An 18499-nucleotide genomic window follows, 5' to 3' on the forward strand; every position below is an offset into this window, starting at 1 on the left:
CCTTCTTTACAAAAGTTGGCATCACTTGGGTCACTGAGTTATAAAATCTAGCCCCAAATCCTTCATATGTGGCATCTGCAGGCATGTTGCTATAAGCTAGCGTTAGGTGTGGCCACGGCGTTTGCAGAGATGGAGAGCAATGTGCATATATGTACATCAGGCAGCTTCTGTGTCTTTCAAGGTCTGCAGGGGACAGAACACAATGAGCCACTTGACTCTGAGGTACTGTTTGAGGCACAGATGTTGAGCAGGTGACTAAGCTATGCAGGAAGAAATCATTTCCCATTCTGCATTTCACCACCCCTTCCCACTATCTCACTCCTGCCTCATCAAAATCACGCCGTCACTTTGGGGCCACAGGCAAAATCCCTCCAACAGGCTTCGTAAATCAAGTCACTTCATAATCATCAATCTAGATAGATAAAACGTCACCTATCTTTACAAGCTGCAAAGTATATTTTGCTCAAATGCTACTAAATTAATGTTGAAGTAATAATTCCAGTAAAACGAAATTCCAAAAAGAATGAAGCAAACAGCATTCAGAGCGGTATCTCTGACCTCCTGTTTCAGATCCTACTGAGCCCAGCACTTCAAGACTGTGAACCATGGCCAGGATGGTCCACTTCCGTATCATCATCCTTACCAGCCTATTGCAAAGCATTGTCATCTGAACTCACAACACAGGAATCCTCGAAAAGTGTAACAGCAAGAAACAGACAAGGAACAAACATGATGGAGCAGGAGAACACCAAGTACTACTGACAAGGTCAACCTAGCTCCTACCCTCAGCATCTTCGGTGGCTTTATATATAGGCTTTTTTCAGATGATTGTGTACAATTTCCTCAACTCTCTTCATGTTAACTTCTCAAGCCAGCTGGAAGAGAGCTTCAAGGGCTTTTTCTTTGAGAACTGGTTGAGTTTCTTTAAGATTCTAGATCACAAGATGCAATGCTCATGGTAAAGGTTCTTGTTCCTTAATATGTTTAGAAGTTTAGGTCTTCTTTTCACTAACATAGAGCTTGTTGTACACAGACTCTCAGAAACATAAAAACCTGTAGAGAGAGGGCATCTGGGGTTACGAGGTAGAAGAGGGGTGTCAACATAGACCATGGTTGCACATCTATCTCAGACCAATCCCTCCTCCTCCTGGGATAACAGGCATCTGAAGGCATGGCCTGGGTCCTGCTCAAATGATTCCACGAGTATTAGATTGTTGGATGGAGAGGAGGGATATATCTTGATCGCTCTTTCTTAAGGTCATCCAACTTATTCTGAGTGATTTTCTTCCTCATAGTGTAGCCTGGTGACCTAAATTTGACTCCCAGGAGGATCTCTATGATGAGGGAGGATGATCCAGCCAAGTGATATGAGCACTTCCTGCTTCCAGACTATCAGCAGCAGGACGGGAATGTGTCAGTCAGCCCCTGTGGATTTGGGTAGCAGAGACTGGACCCTAAAGTCCCTCATCCCAGTGACCTCAGAGCATCCATTTGGGAAGATACAACTGGACCCAGACCCTGGAGCAGGCATGGCCAGCCTTTTGTTGTACCTCTATACTACAGAACCACTCTGGGTTTGGCAGATTTTGTCAAACTTTATACTTTAAATACATATAATATTTCACAGGATTGCCAATCATTCCATTTTTTTCTATCTACCATTCTCGTTCTTCCTCCCAGCCCAAATGTGAGGCTCATGGGGACAGAGATCATACCTTTCTATTTATATATCTTCATGGCTTCAAGTAGTCCTGGCCTCTAACAGACACTCAATAAAAATGTTTCAGACTAAATGATGGAATTAGTGTGTACTGAAATATACAGAGACAGCTATTTGGAAACTCACACGGGTTTTTTCTGTTTAACTAAAACCAACCCAGAGATATCCCTGTATTGTCAGGAGTATCGCGAGACTCTTCCAACCTCACATTCCTGCAGTGGCTATTTCTAGGCCAAAGTTTTGTGTTTTGAAGTCTTTTCCATTTGATAAAACACAGCTTTTCTGAACAGATATTAACTGAGATAGTAAATATTTTTTAAGAACAGGTAGCTGAAAACAGTTCCTGGAATTAGTAAGATCAAGTCTGTAAAAGTTGCCAGGGGCCACCCTGTGTGGGAAATCCACTGAGATGTTTGGCTGGTGGTTTAATGGTCGAGAAGAGGTAGGGAGCAATGCTGGGGTGGGGGTTGGTGGGGGACAAACTGGCCAGCAGGGAGGGGAGAGTGGCAGGCACCTGTGGGCTCTCTTTTGGATGGCATCCTTGCACCCCTCTCCACTGCCAAGTTAATGCTTACTTTTCACGCAGATCTCGCACTTGGTTGGGCTTGAAGCTGGGAGCTGACTGGGAGCAGGGACTGGTGGGGGCTGACAGGGTGCTCTTGATGCTCTGCACCGAGTGCCTGCGGCTCCTTCTGCGGTCCAGGCCCCGGTGCTCACCCCCGCCACTGGAACACACACTGGCCCTCCTCCGGTCCCGGCACCCACTGGGGGGTGGCTCCGCGGTCTCATCGCCATCTTCGTGCCTGAGCGCCACCTGAAAAAGCAGAGCATGCCCAGTGCAAGATCAGGCTTGGCATCCTTTGACAGACCTCGGGTGTGACTGCATTTCAGGATTGCCCTAATAGGGATTTTTAACTCCGTCTTCCCAAACTGCACGCCTCAGCTTCCCTGCCAGGTCTTCACAACCACACGTGTCCAAGCCAAACACAGCCTGGGCACTGGAAGATGCCTGCCACTGTGGGTTCTTCCCATCAAACAGACACAAAGGGGGCAGCCAATCTGACCAGTGAGTCTAAGAAATATTTTTGTAATCGGATGGGATCTAACTCTGTACCCCAGCATTTCCATTTCCCGGACCTTCATCTCTCCTTGCCCACCCTTGTCTCTTTTCTGCTCCATGAGCCTGAATCCCTCCTGAAGCCTAGTGGTGGCCGGTTCCCAATCAGTCTTGAGCTCGCTTTCCCAAAGAGGTGCTCAGAAGTGGCCAGAGCCACAAGATCCAGGTGAATGGGAACTAGCCTCACCCATAAATCTTTCTAAGAGGACTAGTGCAACAGCAGGTACTGTTTAATTTCAAAATCTTGGCTGACAGCTGCTGCACTATCAGGCTATCACAGCAGCCTGGTGCAGGATTTGGAGTGGAGCCTGTAGTTTTACCAGAAGCTTACAAACACAAGCCATAAAGACACACAACACAAAAAGATGACTCCTAGAATAAAGATTTGTTTTAAAGTTTCCTAAGAGTGATGCATAATTGTGCAGAAAAATAACTGGCTTGCACTTTGCCACTCCGGCTTACATGGGGAAACGTGAGCCAACTGGCCCCATACTCTTTTTTACTCTTTGCCTTTCTCCAAGGGATATTTTTAGCCCTGTGTCTAGGTGGTGCCCTCTGCAGAAGACCAGCTTTTCCATCTCTTAATCTCACTCGGTCCTGGATGTACTTCATGGCTTTCTCACCTCACATTAAAACTAACTGTCCTTCTGAATAACTCTCCTCCATCTCCTTCTAGCACCTTCTAGCACCCAGCTCTGCTCCTTATCCATGATGACTCTTCCTAGCCAGGGACTCTATCTCTGGTCTGTAATTGTTATGCCTATGCCTACATTCTCTAAAACTGGACGGTAGATAGAATACAAGTTTTAGTGTCAACTAGACCTTGGTGTGCATGCTGGCTGTGTCACTAATGAACCAGGTGTGCCCTGTCATAAATTACTTGCACCCTCTCTGGCTCACCAAATGAAGGTAATAGAATTGCCCTTGCAGGTTTGTGATGAGAATCACTTATGTAAAGGTAACCTGTGTAAAGCATCTAGGGTAGGGCCTTCTCTGTGGTACTCAATGAATATGATTGCCTTCTCCTATCCATACTCTCACAGGAAGTGACCTAAGATGCCCATAAATCCCTTAATCACAGAGAACTGGTGGGTTGGGCCACCTCACAGCCCAGATGGGCCAGGCTCAACTCAGTCCAGCAGTCTCTCTGACTTCGCAACCATGGAATCACATGGTTCCAAGTCCCCAAACATGCAAGTTCTCCAGCCTTGTGGGTGTTCTTGGTCACATTTCACAACCCAGTCCTTCCATGTGAGAGAATGGAGAATATAAAGACTCAGATAGCTAACCACAGTATATGGCTTTAACATCACCTATGTGCAGAAAACCTGACTATTGCAAAATCAGTTGCCCTCATGTGAGCTTGGCTGAGGCAAGGCCAGGTTAGCCACGGTCATCTCAGTTCACAGGGACATATCAGCACCTGACATACACAAACTGTTTACCAGGAGTGTACCCACCCTTATCTGCCCTACCCTGTTTCCACCAGCTCAAGCTTTCACAAAATCTCTTCTATCTACATGTCAGATACATCTTATAACAAACTCCTATATGTGAAGATAATTTAACAAACTTTTGACTGTTTTACTCCCCTAGAATTCACCAAACATAATTTTGGGAGGCTTGAGGCAAGAATTGATAGAAGTTAATCTAAAGCTCTACCTTTACAAAATCTCACTGGGAATTCTATTTCCTAGGAGTCTCCTTCTGCACTGTAACTGCAAGAACTAAAAAGAAATTAAGCATTTAGTTAAGCACGTATGTCATCTCAACTTTAAAACTTTAAATGACATTCTGTGGGGAAAAGTTTGAGAACAACCACATACCTAACAAAGGACAGCATTTTTAAGTGTTTCTAGCCAATGCTTTTTTTCATTTCTATAAATAAAAATTCTAGACCATTTGAACTTATTCTGACCTGATGTGTTGATTCTGCTTCTTATTAAGCACACATTTGGAATGATAAGATTAGGGGCTAAAGTAGAGTTCAGATATTTCTAATTCCTTGTCTAACCTCAGAGACCCAAGGATCAAGTAATATTCTACTCACAAGTCCTTTCAGAGAGGCACACAGTGTGCATGAAGTGAAATCCACTTTAACTGCCCTTTGTCAAGGAAGGTAGAGATAACCAGAAAGCTTGAAGGACAAGAAAAATCTGGAAAAATTATCAAGGCAACACCATAACATGGAACGCAGTTAGGGCTTTCTGAATTTCAGATAATTGATAAAACATCAAGCTACTTAAAACAAGAAGAGTGCATGGAGGGAGCAAATGGGCCACAGACTCTTGGTAGACCCAAGGGTAGCCTCATGCTTGGCAGTCAGGGACAACATAAAAAGAAATTGGAGGCTGCTGTTCACCCATGGTTTTGTTTTTATAATAAGAATTCTAGAGTCACCAGTGCCCAGTGATGACAGGAATAGAGACTTTGTTTGCACATGCAAGGCTATGGTGGCATTTCCAAATACTTTCGGTTCTAGTGAACACTACAGCTTAGAGTCAGGAACACTGGGAGCTAGAAAACACCTGGAAAGCATGGCTTTTAACCCAAGGCTTATTCAGGACATGTGGTAAGAGTCAGCCCTAATCAAATGCAGCGCAATGAGTATCCTCCGTGGGAACACAAAGTGAGATAGAGCTAGTCCTGAAAGACCTCTAACGCTGTCCCAAGTGATGCAGTGACTCATTTGCTGGACCTCTCATCAAATACCTTCTAACTCTTTTAATTAAATGTAGAACGCTGTTTGTAAACTAAAAACTTGGGCAAGGAGCAAGTAGGGTCCAGAATCCAGCCCTGACAGCTTACACATCCCCATGTAACCAAGAAAGCAGTTAGGGGCAACTTAAGGTAACATCTGTAACCACTTCTACCAGTCTTTGAGGCCACTGAATGATCTGAACATTCTTAAGATTTTCTTTTTATTTATTGTAGTAAAAACATTCAACATGAGATCTATTCTTTTATCAGATTCTAAGTGTATGATACAATATTGTTAACTAGAAGGATGATGTAGTATAGCACATTTCTACAACTTATTCATCTTGCATTACTAAAACTTTATGCTTGCTGATAGGCAACTCGCCTTCACCCCCTCTCCTTAGCCCCTGGTAATGGCCATCCTACTCTCTGCTTCTGTGAGTCTATTTTAGATACCTCATATAAGTGAAAATATGCAGTATTTGTCCGTCTGTGACTGGCCCATTTCACTTAGCAAAATGTCCTCCAAGTTCATCCAAGTTGTAGGAAATACCAAGATTTCCTTAAGACTGAAAATATTCCATTGCATGTATATACCATATTTTCTTTATTGATTCATCCATCATTGGACATTTTGGTTGTTCCACACCTTGGCTATTGTGACTAGTGCTGCAACAAACATGGGAGTACCAATATCTCTCCAAAATCCTGATTTCAATTCTTTTTGATGAATATCCAGAAGTGGGATTGCTGGATCATATGCTAGTTTCATTCTTAATGCTTGAACAATTTTTTTTAACTTTGTACTGTTGAAATTCTCAAACATACACAAAATAGAGAGAAGGATATAGACTGTGATGTGCTCCTCACCCATGAAAGTTCAACAGTGTGGCTTGCTTTGGCCAATGGAACATCAATAAACATGATGCACACGGAAGCTTGAAAAGTGTTTATGCATTGGGACTTGACTTTTTGAAACACTGCTATCATGAGAAGAAATGAAGACACATGGCCCAGCCAACAGCCAGTACCAAATGCCAAGCCAAGTAGATAAACTAAGGCTGTCTTAGACCACTCAGCTCACTCAAACCAGTAGATAACTGCAGCTGAGTGAAAACTTCCCAGCTGAATAAGGCTCAAATTCCTAACGCACAAAATCATGAACAGGGATTGTTGTTTTACACCACCAAATTCTGGGGTGTTTTGTTATGCAGAAAGGGATAACTGATACATACTTTCTATCACCTATGACAAGGAAGAATCTTCAGAGATTGGACCTATTAATTACTCTGAACAGTAATAGTTATTTCTCATCCTCTACAGTCTTCAGCCTTAAGATGCCTGACCCCTTAACAGGGACACATTTTCAGAACCTAAAGTTAGAACACATAATCTGACAATATATTTTCTTTTTTATTCTGTCCATTTATGTATGTGAAAAAAATCACATGAAGCTATTAAAATTCAAATGAATTTAATTAAACACGGATCAAATCACCTTTCTGAAATGGAGTTAAATTACATGAAAATTGGGCCTGTTTCCAGCAAGTCCAAGACATAATGGCCACCAGATGTCCTTCTCTATTAGGAAGAATTCTAGAAGCCTAACCAAGCTCTCTGCAATTGCTTGAGAACATTCAGACTTTTGTGAAAAAAAATATTGGTTCTGCTTGTAGGCTTTGTGGCTGCCCTTGCATATATTGAAGTTGGCTGTCTTCTGGCAATGAATATATTTTTTAGATGCATTAACTTTCAGAAAGAAAAAAAATCCCAACTCTGCCAGCTATCTAAAGGATTCAGTTGTCTCAGCTTGAGTTATTACACAGGGCATCTGCCCCTTAAGGTGACTGTTTTCCAACTGAATAGCATCCTTCCTTCATTCAACTCAGCACCTGGTAGACACTATCGTGAAATGTGTGATATCTGAAGGAGACCTTCATTCAAGCACCTACTGAACTTCTACTGTGGGCGGCTGTGCTGCTGGCCCTTGGGGCTAGACAGAGGCATGAGACATATCGCTTAGAGTAGCTCAAAGGGAAACAGGTCACACTATCGAGGAGTGTTAAATCAGAGGTGTGGATACAAGGCAGCACCCTCTCATCAGCTATGAATGGCAGTAGGGGAACAAGCATCAGGAGCCCCTTTCATCTTGCCAAGGAGCCTTAGGGAAAGAGATGACATCTGAAGTGACTGCAGCAGGAGGAGTAGGAGTTTGATAACTTGAGAACAGGAAGGAAAAACACTCCAGGCAAAGAAAATGGAATGGATAAAGGAAAGTTCCCCAAAGAATCTGCCTTTCATGTTCAAAAACAGGAGAAGTTGAGTGTGGTTGAAACTTCAGACACATCTTGGGAATGGTGGAGATGAGGCCACAGAGGCATAAAGTCCTCGGAGTACGGAGGGCCCTTGTACCAACTCAAGGAATTTTGATTTCATCTTAGTGGTCATGAAAAGCTCATTCATTCATTTTCTTACACAGGAGAACAGCATAATGAGATTTGACTTTCAGGAGGATCACCTTGCTTTCAGCCAGTGGGAGTTTGGAATGGGGAGAAGGCCCTTATAGGATCTCAATGTCCCCAGGCTCTGAACATGCTGCTCTCCAGGCCCTACCCCTGCAGCCATGCAGCCTCCTTTCAACCCCCGACACCTGCCATGCCTGACCTCCTCCAATGCTCTCCCTCATTCACTGTCTTTCATCAGGCCATCATCTCAGACAGGCCTTCGTTCCTTGCTGCTGCCTCACTTTCTGGCCCCCACCTCATACCATCTCTTTTCTTCATAGACATTTTTGCAATCTCAGATCCTCTGCTTACACATGTTCTTGATCGCTGTCTGCACCTCATTAGAGTACGTGCCCCCTCAGGGCAGTGGTCTTGTCTGATGTGCTGGGTCACCAGGGCTAGAATAGTGCCTGGCATACAGCAGGTGCTCAACGAAGTTTTGTTGAATGAACAAAGTAATAGACAAGCAAATGAATAGGAAGATAGTGCAATACTTCAGGCAAGAAACGATGAGGGCCAGAGCTAAGGAAATGATCACAGGAATGGAGAAAAAGTGCAGTTTTCAGCAATCAAACTCCTAAATATGGGGACACAGGAAAGAGAAAGGAGTCCAGTATAGCTCTGGGCTTGTAACTTGGGAAACTCCACTGTTTGCAGAGGTGGAGACATGAAGAGTCCATTCAGAATTTTTGTTTTTGTTGTGGAAGGAAAATAAACGGTTCATTTGGGGGCTGGTTGCATTTCATGTGTGGCTTTCAGGTGGTCACATCAGATACAGTCAGAGCTTCCTTGGCATGTTCTAAGTCCTCTGCACCATCCTCTGCTAGGGGAATCAGCTACCTGTTTGCCTTAGACTAAAGAATGGAGGTTCTTTGGGGGCAGGTACAGATCTTTTATCTCTGTATTTACAGCCCTAGCAGAATATGTCACATATAGTGGTCTCCAAGTACATGAATGAAATACAAGATGGCAAGCAGGCAGAGAAAAAGGAAGGCACAAAGGCAAGCAACCTTGGGTCCCAGAAGAAAGCATGGAGTCAAGACAGCAATGAGCCCCCAAGGCTGCTGACTTCACTAGGGTGAAGACAGGCAGACAACACAGACAGAGAAGAGGTCTGATAGACACCACTGAAAGGGAGGGGTCAGAAATAGAGGATCCAGGGAGGACACTAAGGGGGAACAATCAGAGAGATACCCCAGAGACATCTGGACACACAGCAACAAGGTGCAATGTGCAGGAGTGGTCAGGAATTCTTTTATGATACTACTATAACAGTGATGCTCAAACTGACAAACAGTGTATAACAAAGGAAGAGGAAGGGGAGGTGGCAGGGATGGGGTGGGGAGGAGCTAGCTGCTACACACCAATCTTACTTATGAATACTAATGCAAACATTTTCAATAAATTAGTACCAACCAGAATTCCAACAGCACCTTTTTAAAAAGAACACATCATTGGCCAGGTGCAGTGGCTCACGCCTGTAATCCTCCTTTGGGAGGCCGAGGAGGGTGGATCACCTGAAGTTGGGAGTTCCAGGCCAGCCTGACCAACGTGGAGAAACCCCGTCTCTACTAAAAATACAAAATTAGCCAGGCATGGTGGCACATGCCTGTAATCCCAGCTACTCGGGAGGCTGAGGCAGGAGAATCACTTGAACCCGGGAGGCAGAGGTTGTGGTGAGACAAGATCGCACCTCGCACTCCAGCCTGGGCAAGAGTGAAACTCCGTCTCAAAAAAAAAAAAAAAAAAAACCATCATTACCAAATGGATTGTATTACAAGAATGCAGTGATGGTTAAAAGATGAAAAGAAATCAATTACTCAACTCAAAAATCCAGAAAAATAACAAGGTAAACTGAAAGAACGTAAAAGGAATTTATAAAGATCATAGCAAAACATTGAGTTACAAAACAGAAAAGCAGTGCAATTCATATAAAAATCAGAATTATTGCTTGAAAAAAATCAACAAAATAGACAAACCATTAGTTAATCTGGAGGGGAAAAGAAGAAGTCACAAACACACAAAGTAAGAAATAACAAAAGGAAGATTACTAAAAGAGAAGAAATTTAAAATATTCATAACAGACTAATAAAAATTCCTTTGCTAAGGAATTTTAAAATACAGATGAAATGGATAATTTCCTAGGAAATGTAATTTAGCAAAATTGATCCTGTAACAATAGGAAGTTTAAACAGACCAGTTTCCATAGAAAAAAATATAGTTAACAAAAATCTTCCCTCACCCCACACACATACATATTTAACATCACAGGCCCACGTAATTTCCCAGCAGAATTCCAATAAGCCATCAAAGACCAGAATATGAAATGTCACTTAAACATTTCCAGGGCTTAGAGAAGGAAGAAAAATGTCTAAATATTTTGATGAAGCATGAACAAAACTGATACCTAAACATCTTAACTATTGCACACACACACACACACACACACACACACACACACACACACACACGGAAGTACAAGAACTCTCGTAGTAGCATTGCTTGTCAAGGCAACAAAAATTTAAACCACCTAACATCTGTTCAGAGCAGAGCAGATAAACAGTGATACATTCGTCAGCAGTGAAAACGAACAAGCTGTTATCCATATATCAACATGGAACAGGTCTCAAAACTGTTGAGCAAAAGGGCATATTCTACAAAGAGTCAAAAGACACGATTCCATTTATAAAAAGCTTGAAAACAGATAAAATTCAATAATGCACTGTTTAGGAGCAGACTGAGAAGAAGGAGCTAAAGCATCTGGCTGATGATCCTTTCACTCATCTTACAAGAAAGAGGCTTCTGGGGAAAGGACACAAGCATGTGAGGACCTGCTTCACCTACCATAAATATGCGAATTAACTAGACTATCTAACAAATAAACTAAAGATATTTGCTGAGAGTTCTTATTTCTGGAATACCCTTAGCAGGATGTCCCTGGCTATGGATTACTTATAGTAAATAAACTCAGAATTATGGATTTGTGAGCCATGACTCTGGGGCATGAAGTAGAGATGTTTCCTAACGAAATGCTCCTTGCTGGGTGAGATGACCTGTGAACCTCACTTAGAGACTTTGTCTGTTGTTCCGGGTCAGAAAGCACACATCTGAATCATGAAGAAAGGACCTGGGGAGTTACAAGGGATGTTCCAGACCTCTCTCTGATCCATCTGCACCTCGATAGGCTGTATTCTTGAAATTATTAGTACAGCCAGATAACTGGGAAAGATCTGATTAGCCAATTCTGATTTAGTAATATGATTCTTTATGTTAGCTCACAGAATAAGTGGTTTTCAGGTTAAATTATTTTTAAAGAAAGCAAGAGAATACTGGGGATAGGAGTAGTAGGATGACAATGAAGGGGCTGTCAGGACACTTCTGAGTTGTAACATTTTAGTTCTTAAAGCTAGTACATGGTATTTGTTTTATTGCTCTTTAAATGACACAAATATGCTTCATTTGTGAATGATATGCACTTGAAGCTCAAATATTAAGCACATGTAATTCGACAAAAGAAAGATGATGAACACAGGATAATTTCTTAAAACTCTGGCATGAAGGGAAAGAAGGTGATGAGGAGGTGGCTTAAGAGGCAGGTAGGCTGGAGAGAAAATATGCCCTGAAGCAGAGGATAGTTTTTAGATTCCTGGAGTTGGTATCAAGGCTATTCTTCAATACTCTCTCCCAGTTGGTTCACTGATGGGCAATTCATCTGCATCATGCTTGCTTCTGAATATACACTGACCCTATGGAATCCAAATCTGTGGTCATCTGAGCCCCTGGTTGAACAGAATCTAAGAGATGGAAGGAGTTCCGATCGTGGTGGTGAGGGGGCTAAGGGAAGGAAATATCTATGCTGGCAAAAGTCCATCTTCTACCTTTATTTAAACCAACTCTCTTGAGCTCTCTTCCTCTTCCATCTTTAGTATTCTTACTTTATTCTCCATCTTATATCTTAGGAGCCATGAGAACATACTCCTTTATCACCTACTGGCCTCCCAGGCCACAGGTCAGTAACAATGAAAAACTGAGGGAGTGAGGCAGGGCTGGAAGAGAAGATGCCCAGAGCAGGGCACAAAGAGCTGGCCAGCTGGCGGCTGTGGGCAGCTTCAAGTGCTGCCAGCAAATATGTTGGACCCAGTTTCTTCTCTTCCAAGATCATATAAAGATAATTCTGTTCTATTCCTCAACTTGTCACTTATTATGACAGTAACTTATAGAAAATAGTAAGTTATACATCACTCTCTCCATTTCTATCCAGTGAAGACCACAAGGAAATGGAAAATAGCTTCCCTAGAGATCTAGCTGTGCGGAAAAATTTATGAATGAATATCTTCCTCATAACAGCATTTGTAATTGTGAAAACTTTGAAAATAATCTAAATCTGAAAAAATAGGGACTAGTTATATGTATTATGGTATACACATAGATAGAATATTGTACTTCTAAAATATTAAATTCTTAAACATGTAATGACAAGGGAAAATGTTTCCAACATGTTTGCTAATAAGATTCGATATGCAACACTATATGTAGACTACTATGTCCCTCATCACAAACACACACCCACATATACAAAAAAGACTAGAAAAATAGACCAAAATGTTAAAAATGGTTAGTAATAAAATCATGGGTGATTTTTTTTTCTTTTATGTTTTCATATACCAAAAATGCTTTTTGTTATTTTCCAAATTTTCATCAATGAGTACATATTATCTTTATAAGTGGAAAAAGGAAATATTTTTTAAATGTATTACTACTAATAAGACTGATCAATTAGGTCAGAAGTGGAAAAATACAACCCATAGAATGGGAGAAAATATTTTCAAATTATATACCTGATAAGGGTCTAGTATCCAGAATATAGAAATAATTCCTAAAACTCAACAACACAAAAATCAAGGCTGGGCGTGGTGGCTCATGCCTTTAATCCCAACATTTTGGGAGGCCAGGGCAGGTGGATCACCTGAGGTCAGGAGTTTGAGACCAGCCTGACCAACATGGAGAAACCCTATCTCTACCAAAAATACAAAATTAGCTGGGCGTGGTGGCACATGCCTGTAATCCCAGCTACTCAGGAGGCTGAGGCAGGGGAATCACTTGAACCTGGGAGGTGGAGGTTGCGGTGAGATGAGATTGCATCACTGCACTCCAGTCTGGGCAACAAGAGAAAAAACTCCGTCTCAAAAAAAAAAAAAAAAAAATCAATTAAAAAATGATCAAAGGATTGGAATAAATACTTCTCCACAGAAACTATACAAACAGCCAATATGCACTTAGAAAGAGGCTAAACATCATTAGTCATCAAGGAAATGCAAGTCAAAACCACAGTAAGATACCACTTCACACCTACTAGCTGGCTATAGTAAAAATGGTGGACAATAATAAGTGTTGACAAAGGTGTGGAGTAACTGGAATCCTTATACAGTGCTGGTAGGAATATAAAATGGGATAGACACTTTAGAAACCAATCCAGCAATTCCTCAATCAGTTAAAGATAGTTAGCATATGACCAGCAATTTCACTTCTAGGTATAAACCCAAGAGAACTGAAAACGTATGTATATAAACTTCAATTCAACACAAATGTTCACAATAGCATTATTCATAATAGCCAAAAGGTAGAAATAACTCAAGTATTCACTAACTGATAAACGGATAAACAAAATATGGTGTATCCATATAACAGAATACTGTCAGCACAACTAGGAACAAATTAGTGATTCTGCAAACGTGGGTGAACCTTGAAAACATGCTAAGTGAAAGCTAGCCATAAAGACCACATTTTGTATGGATCCATTTGTCCGAAACGTCCAAAACAGGTTGACGTCCAAAACAGGATGCCACTGATGGAACATCCTCAGGGATTGCCTGGGTCATTGTATTCTTTGAGTAAGTTTGGGCCTAGAGGAATTCACTTTCCTGGTTGAGATCATACCACCCAAGAGAAAACACATCTTCAGATCTGCCCCTAATTGGCCATGGCAGGACACTGGGATGATGAGGATCAGCAAGAAAGAGTATCATTTCAACACTCTCACAGTTAAGTACTTTTAATACCGTGGGGGCATTTGACCTAAAATTAACCCACAGGGAACAGTCTGAACTCAAGTCAACAGGGTCCAAAGCCCTGATGTGTAGCCCAAAGCAGAACCGGCGTCATGGGTGAGTGATCTGTGCAGTTGCTTGAGCAGAGGAGAGAGGTACAACGTGCATGTCTGCCATTCCTTGCTGCTCATGTGCACAGATTCTGGTAGACTAGTGATAGGAGTTCTGAGGGACTGGAAGTGAGTACAAGGTAAGTATGTTACACCTACAACTGGGGAGGCAGGGGCACTGACAGCCCTAGGTGCCATGAGTCCCTTCGAGAAGGATTTGAGTGCAGACAGAAGACAACCCATGAAGCCTCTCATATCCTTTCTTACCCTGTTACCTTCCCATGTTAGACAACAACTTATGCTGAAATTACAACATAAAAGAAAGGAAAAGATAGGGCAGCTCCTAGATCCTTTTTCTTTCAGCCCTTTCTTACTCTTTAGTAAGTTAAAGGCAGAGTGTTGGTAGAATGTACATACCTCAAGAAGTGATGTAAAAACAGTGCAGTCAGTTTCATACTGTTTCTGCTGTTCTGGTAAGAACAAAATACACATGCATGTGGGAGCTACAAAATACGATTTAGGTAATTTGGCTGATTCTGCCTACAAGTTAAAGGCTCTTATATTTGCATTCTAAACTGACACTTCATAATATAAAGACAAATGGTAAAATTCATGGTAATAATTTTAAATTTTAATTTTTCTTTCCTTACAACATTACATACCAAATTAGAAAATCACTGTAACAAGGTGGGATAAACCACAGAAGAAAGTGAAGAGTTGTTTCAGTATCTTTAACAGCACTTTTGCTCGAGTGTCCTTCATTTTCGTTTTGTATTGGTTCCTACAAATCATGTATCTGGCCCTGCCTGAAGTTCCACCCCACTCAGGTGTAAGAAATGTGATTTCTGTCTCTATCTCTTTCTCTCCTCGTCTCCTTGAGTGAAGGTGCTGCTGACAGACGGCATGTTCTTTCAAGGAAAATAGCTAACCAATTTCCCCTATATCAAGGGTTCTTGAGCTTGAATATGCATCAGACTCTCCTGGAAGGCTTGTCATAACACGGTCTGCTGGGCCCTCAGAGTTTCTGATTCAGTAGATCTGGGGTGAAGCCTGCGATCCTGAATTTCTAATAAGCTGGTGGTGCCCATACACTACACACGTGGTCTAAAGTAGGTGCCATCTCAGCCTTTGACAATTGCCAAAGCTGTACAATATCTTACAAAAGGCATGGTCTGGTACCTCATAAATGTTGAGTTGCTCCACTAAGTCCAGGTCAGTCCCTTTCTTGTTCAAGTGCCTCTGGGACACAGCAGCGATGCCCAGCTCCTCCAGGCAGTCCACAACATCATAGAAGGTGTCTTGGTCTGGCAGTCCTGATAACGTCTGGAAGAAGAGAAGAACCAGCTACAGACACACCATAGAAGACTGCCTTGAGGCTCTCAAGGCATTTTCCAATGCCTAATCCACGCATATTATTATAATCATGGCCACTAAACAATCCAAACAGATGATAAATTTATTTGAGCAAAAGACTTTTCAGTGTGGCAGGCAGAATGAACCCAATATTCTCCCCTCTGGTGTACACGCGCTACATAATCTCCTCGGCTTGAGTGTGGGCTGGACACTCCCATGAGAGGGGGCCACTCCCATGATTAGGTTACATTAGGTGGCAAAGGTGAGGGGATTTTGCAGATGTAATGAAGGTCCAAAAGCAGTGGATTTTGAGTTAATCGAAGGAGTGACTCTCCTAGGTGATATTCAGGTAAGCCCTTTAAAAGAAGGCTTAGATCTTCTCTGAGCTCTGGACTGGAAAGAGATTATCCCACTGGCCTCGAGGCAGCAGCAACCACCACAACTTTCACAGAAGCAAGGAAATGAATTCTGCCAACTACATAGGCTGGAAGAGGACCCCAAGTCTCAGATAAGACTTCAGCCCTGGGCGACACCTCGGCTGCAGCCTTGTGAGACCCTGAGCAGAGGACCTACCTACTAAGGCCATGCCTGGACTCCCTGCCCCATGGAAGCTGTGAGATGATACATGGATGTTGTTTGAAGCTGCTAAGTTTGCGGTAATTTGTTACATGGCAATAGAAAACTAATGTACTTTGTAATTAGAAACTCCTGTTAAGATCCATACACCAAACAACTGGTAACAATTGTAACAATTTTATTAAATTGTATTTAAATTCAATAGGGCCTCCCCGTGGTCTGTGAAATTTAGAAAAGCATGAGAAATTTCAAGGCAGCGATTAAGAGGCAAAAAGAGAGCCCAAGAACGAAAAAGCTGACTTCTCCTGGAATTCTACCTCTTAAGAGAAGGAGGGTATCTGAGACAAGGCCCTGGCTCAGAGCTGGAAGGAGCCTGAGATTTACTGCAAGCCCTTTATCTTATACAGGAGGGAGAGAAGGATAAACGCCCGAGGCAGCAGGAAGGGACTGAAGACACTGGGATAAAACCCTGGGCTCAGAGCTGCCATTCCAGTCTCAGCCTTTAGTCCCTACTTACTTCACTATCTCTGCATTTCTAAGAACAAGACATACATTCCAAAATTATTCTAAACATGATAACTTGCCTAGGAAGGAATAAGACCAACACTTCTGTAAAGATCATTTCATAGCACCAGCTTCTCTAACACTTCTATCTTGAGGCTATCAATGTTGGAAAGAAGGCCTCTATTCATTACTCGAATAATGGCTTTTTCCTTTTTAAGCTGAGCAAACAGGACACAAGTCACTGCTATTGAGATCAGAAACTAATGAAAACTAATTGTGATGTGATAGCCTAATTATTCAAGGACCCAATAAGGACACAAGGCAGGAGGCTGTGAATCTGAAGCCATCATAAATAGGTGTTCACACTTGGGCCGCCACATATGACAGCACACACCAGTGTCTATAGGCACCAGGCCAACCACATCGCACTGACAGGCAATAACGGTCATCAGGGCTGCCCTCTGCTTCCAACATTGATTGAAAAATTGCACATCATTCAAAGAATCCTATCATCCTTTGCTTTTAGTGAAAACTCTAGAACTTATTAAAAGATGAGAGGGAAATGGCAATACCATGCCCGGGCAGGGTGAACAATTAGAGATGCCCTAACTGCCAGCTGACTCTGCAAAATGCACAGCCTGAGGAATGCAGGTGAAGGGACATCTAGTGTCAGAATTAAAACTTCCTACACAGCAGCGTGGGGGCCAGCCCCAGGCTGCCACTCACAAATGCAGCTTTTTCCGGCTGTGCAAGAGGGTGCTATACATCTTTTAAAAAATTCATCTTTTTTTGGCTGCTTCTCTAATAGGCTCAGCAAATTCTACCACACTCCCACCTGTCCCTGGGCCTCCCCTCCCAGTTCCACCCCGCAGCCTCTGCTGCTAAGTTGTTCACTTCTGACAAAAATGGCAGCTTCCCCAGAAAAGTCTGCGAGGTAAATGTTTCCCGACCCCTTCACCCTCAGACACTAAAGGTGCCGAGCATAGCTGCCTGATGCTTGGTATCCCTCCTTCTGTTTTTTTCTTAGACTTTGTCTTGACAAGGCCTGTGACAAGTAAATCTTTACAGATCTCTCTCAGAGGGGGAAATTCTGTCCTAAAGGACATTCTTCCCCCTCCCTGGGTTTTCATTGATTGCACCACGTCTTTCTTGCAGGATAAAACCATTGTGGCAAAGCCAGTACATGAATGTTCATAGCAGCGCTATCTGTGGAAGCCAAAAGCTATAAACACACAAATCTCCTTCAACAGGTGAATGGGTAAGCACATATGCATCTCTACAAGGAATACTACACAGCAGTGGAAAGGAGTTAATTAATATATTGCATATATTAATATATGCAATAAAAGATTAATCTCAAAAGGCATTATACTGACAGAAGCCAGCCTCAAAGGGTTACTTACTGTATGATTCCATCTGACATTCTTGAAAAGACAAAATTACAGTGATAAGAGAATAAATCAGTGGTTTCTCAGGATTATATATAGGAGGTCAGAGTGTCACTATAAAAGGATAACATGGGGGAATACTATGTTATTATTAGTCTGTATTCTAATTGTGAAGGTGATCCATTTCCATGTATGTGTTAAAACTCATATAGCTATATTCTAGAAGGTGCACTGTTATGGTTGGAATGTGCCCCCCACCCAAAGTTCACGTGTTGGAAACATAAACCCCAATGCAGCAGTGTTGGAAGGGAGAACCTTTAAGCAGTGATTAGGTAATGAACGGATTAGTTCTGTTATCTCAGGACCGGGTTAATTATTGTGGGAGTAGTTTCCCGGTAAAAGGATGAGTTCAGCCATCTTATCTTCCCTACAACCCCCCTCACCCTCTGTATCTCACTATGGGATAGCACAGAAAGAAGG

The 18499-nt window shown here is 42.3% G+C and overlaps 1 protein-coding gene across 4 annotated transcripts in view; it reads right to left on the bottom strand.

Annotated features, from left to right (window-relative positions):
* Positions 1-18499, bottom strand: part of FHOD3 (formin homology 2 domain containing 3) — a 491472-nt gene that overhangs the window by 155325 nt on the left and 317648 nt on the right. For 2 of the 4 annotated variants that reach the window (XM_030810560.1, XM_030810559.1), the window contains exons 9-11: positions 18035-18055; positions 15378-15521; positions 2296-2534 (exon numbers count right to left, since the gene is read on the bottom strand). In XM_030810560.1, the coding sequence (XP_030666420.1) occupies positions 2296-2534; positions 15378-15521; positions 18035-18055 (404 nt within the window). The remainder of the gene's footprint in view (positions 1-2295; positions 2535-15377; positions 15522-18034; positions 18056-18499) is intronic. The other 2 variants (XM_030810562.1, XM_030810561.1) reach the window with 1 other exon arrangement.

Source organism: Nomascus leucogenys, chromosome 4 (assembly GCF_006542625.1).
Source record: "Nomascus leucogenys isolate Asia chromosome 4, Asia_NLE_v1, whole genome shotgun sequence".
Classification (NCBI taxonomy): Eukaryota; Metazoa; Chordata; class Mammalia; order Primates; family Hylobatidae; genus Nomascus; species Nomascus leucogenys.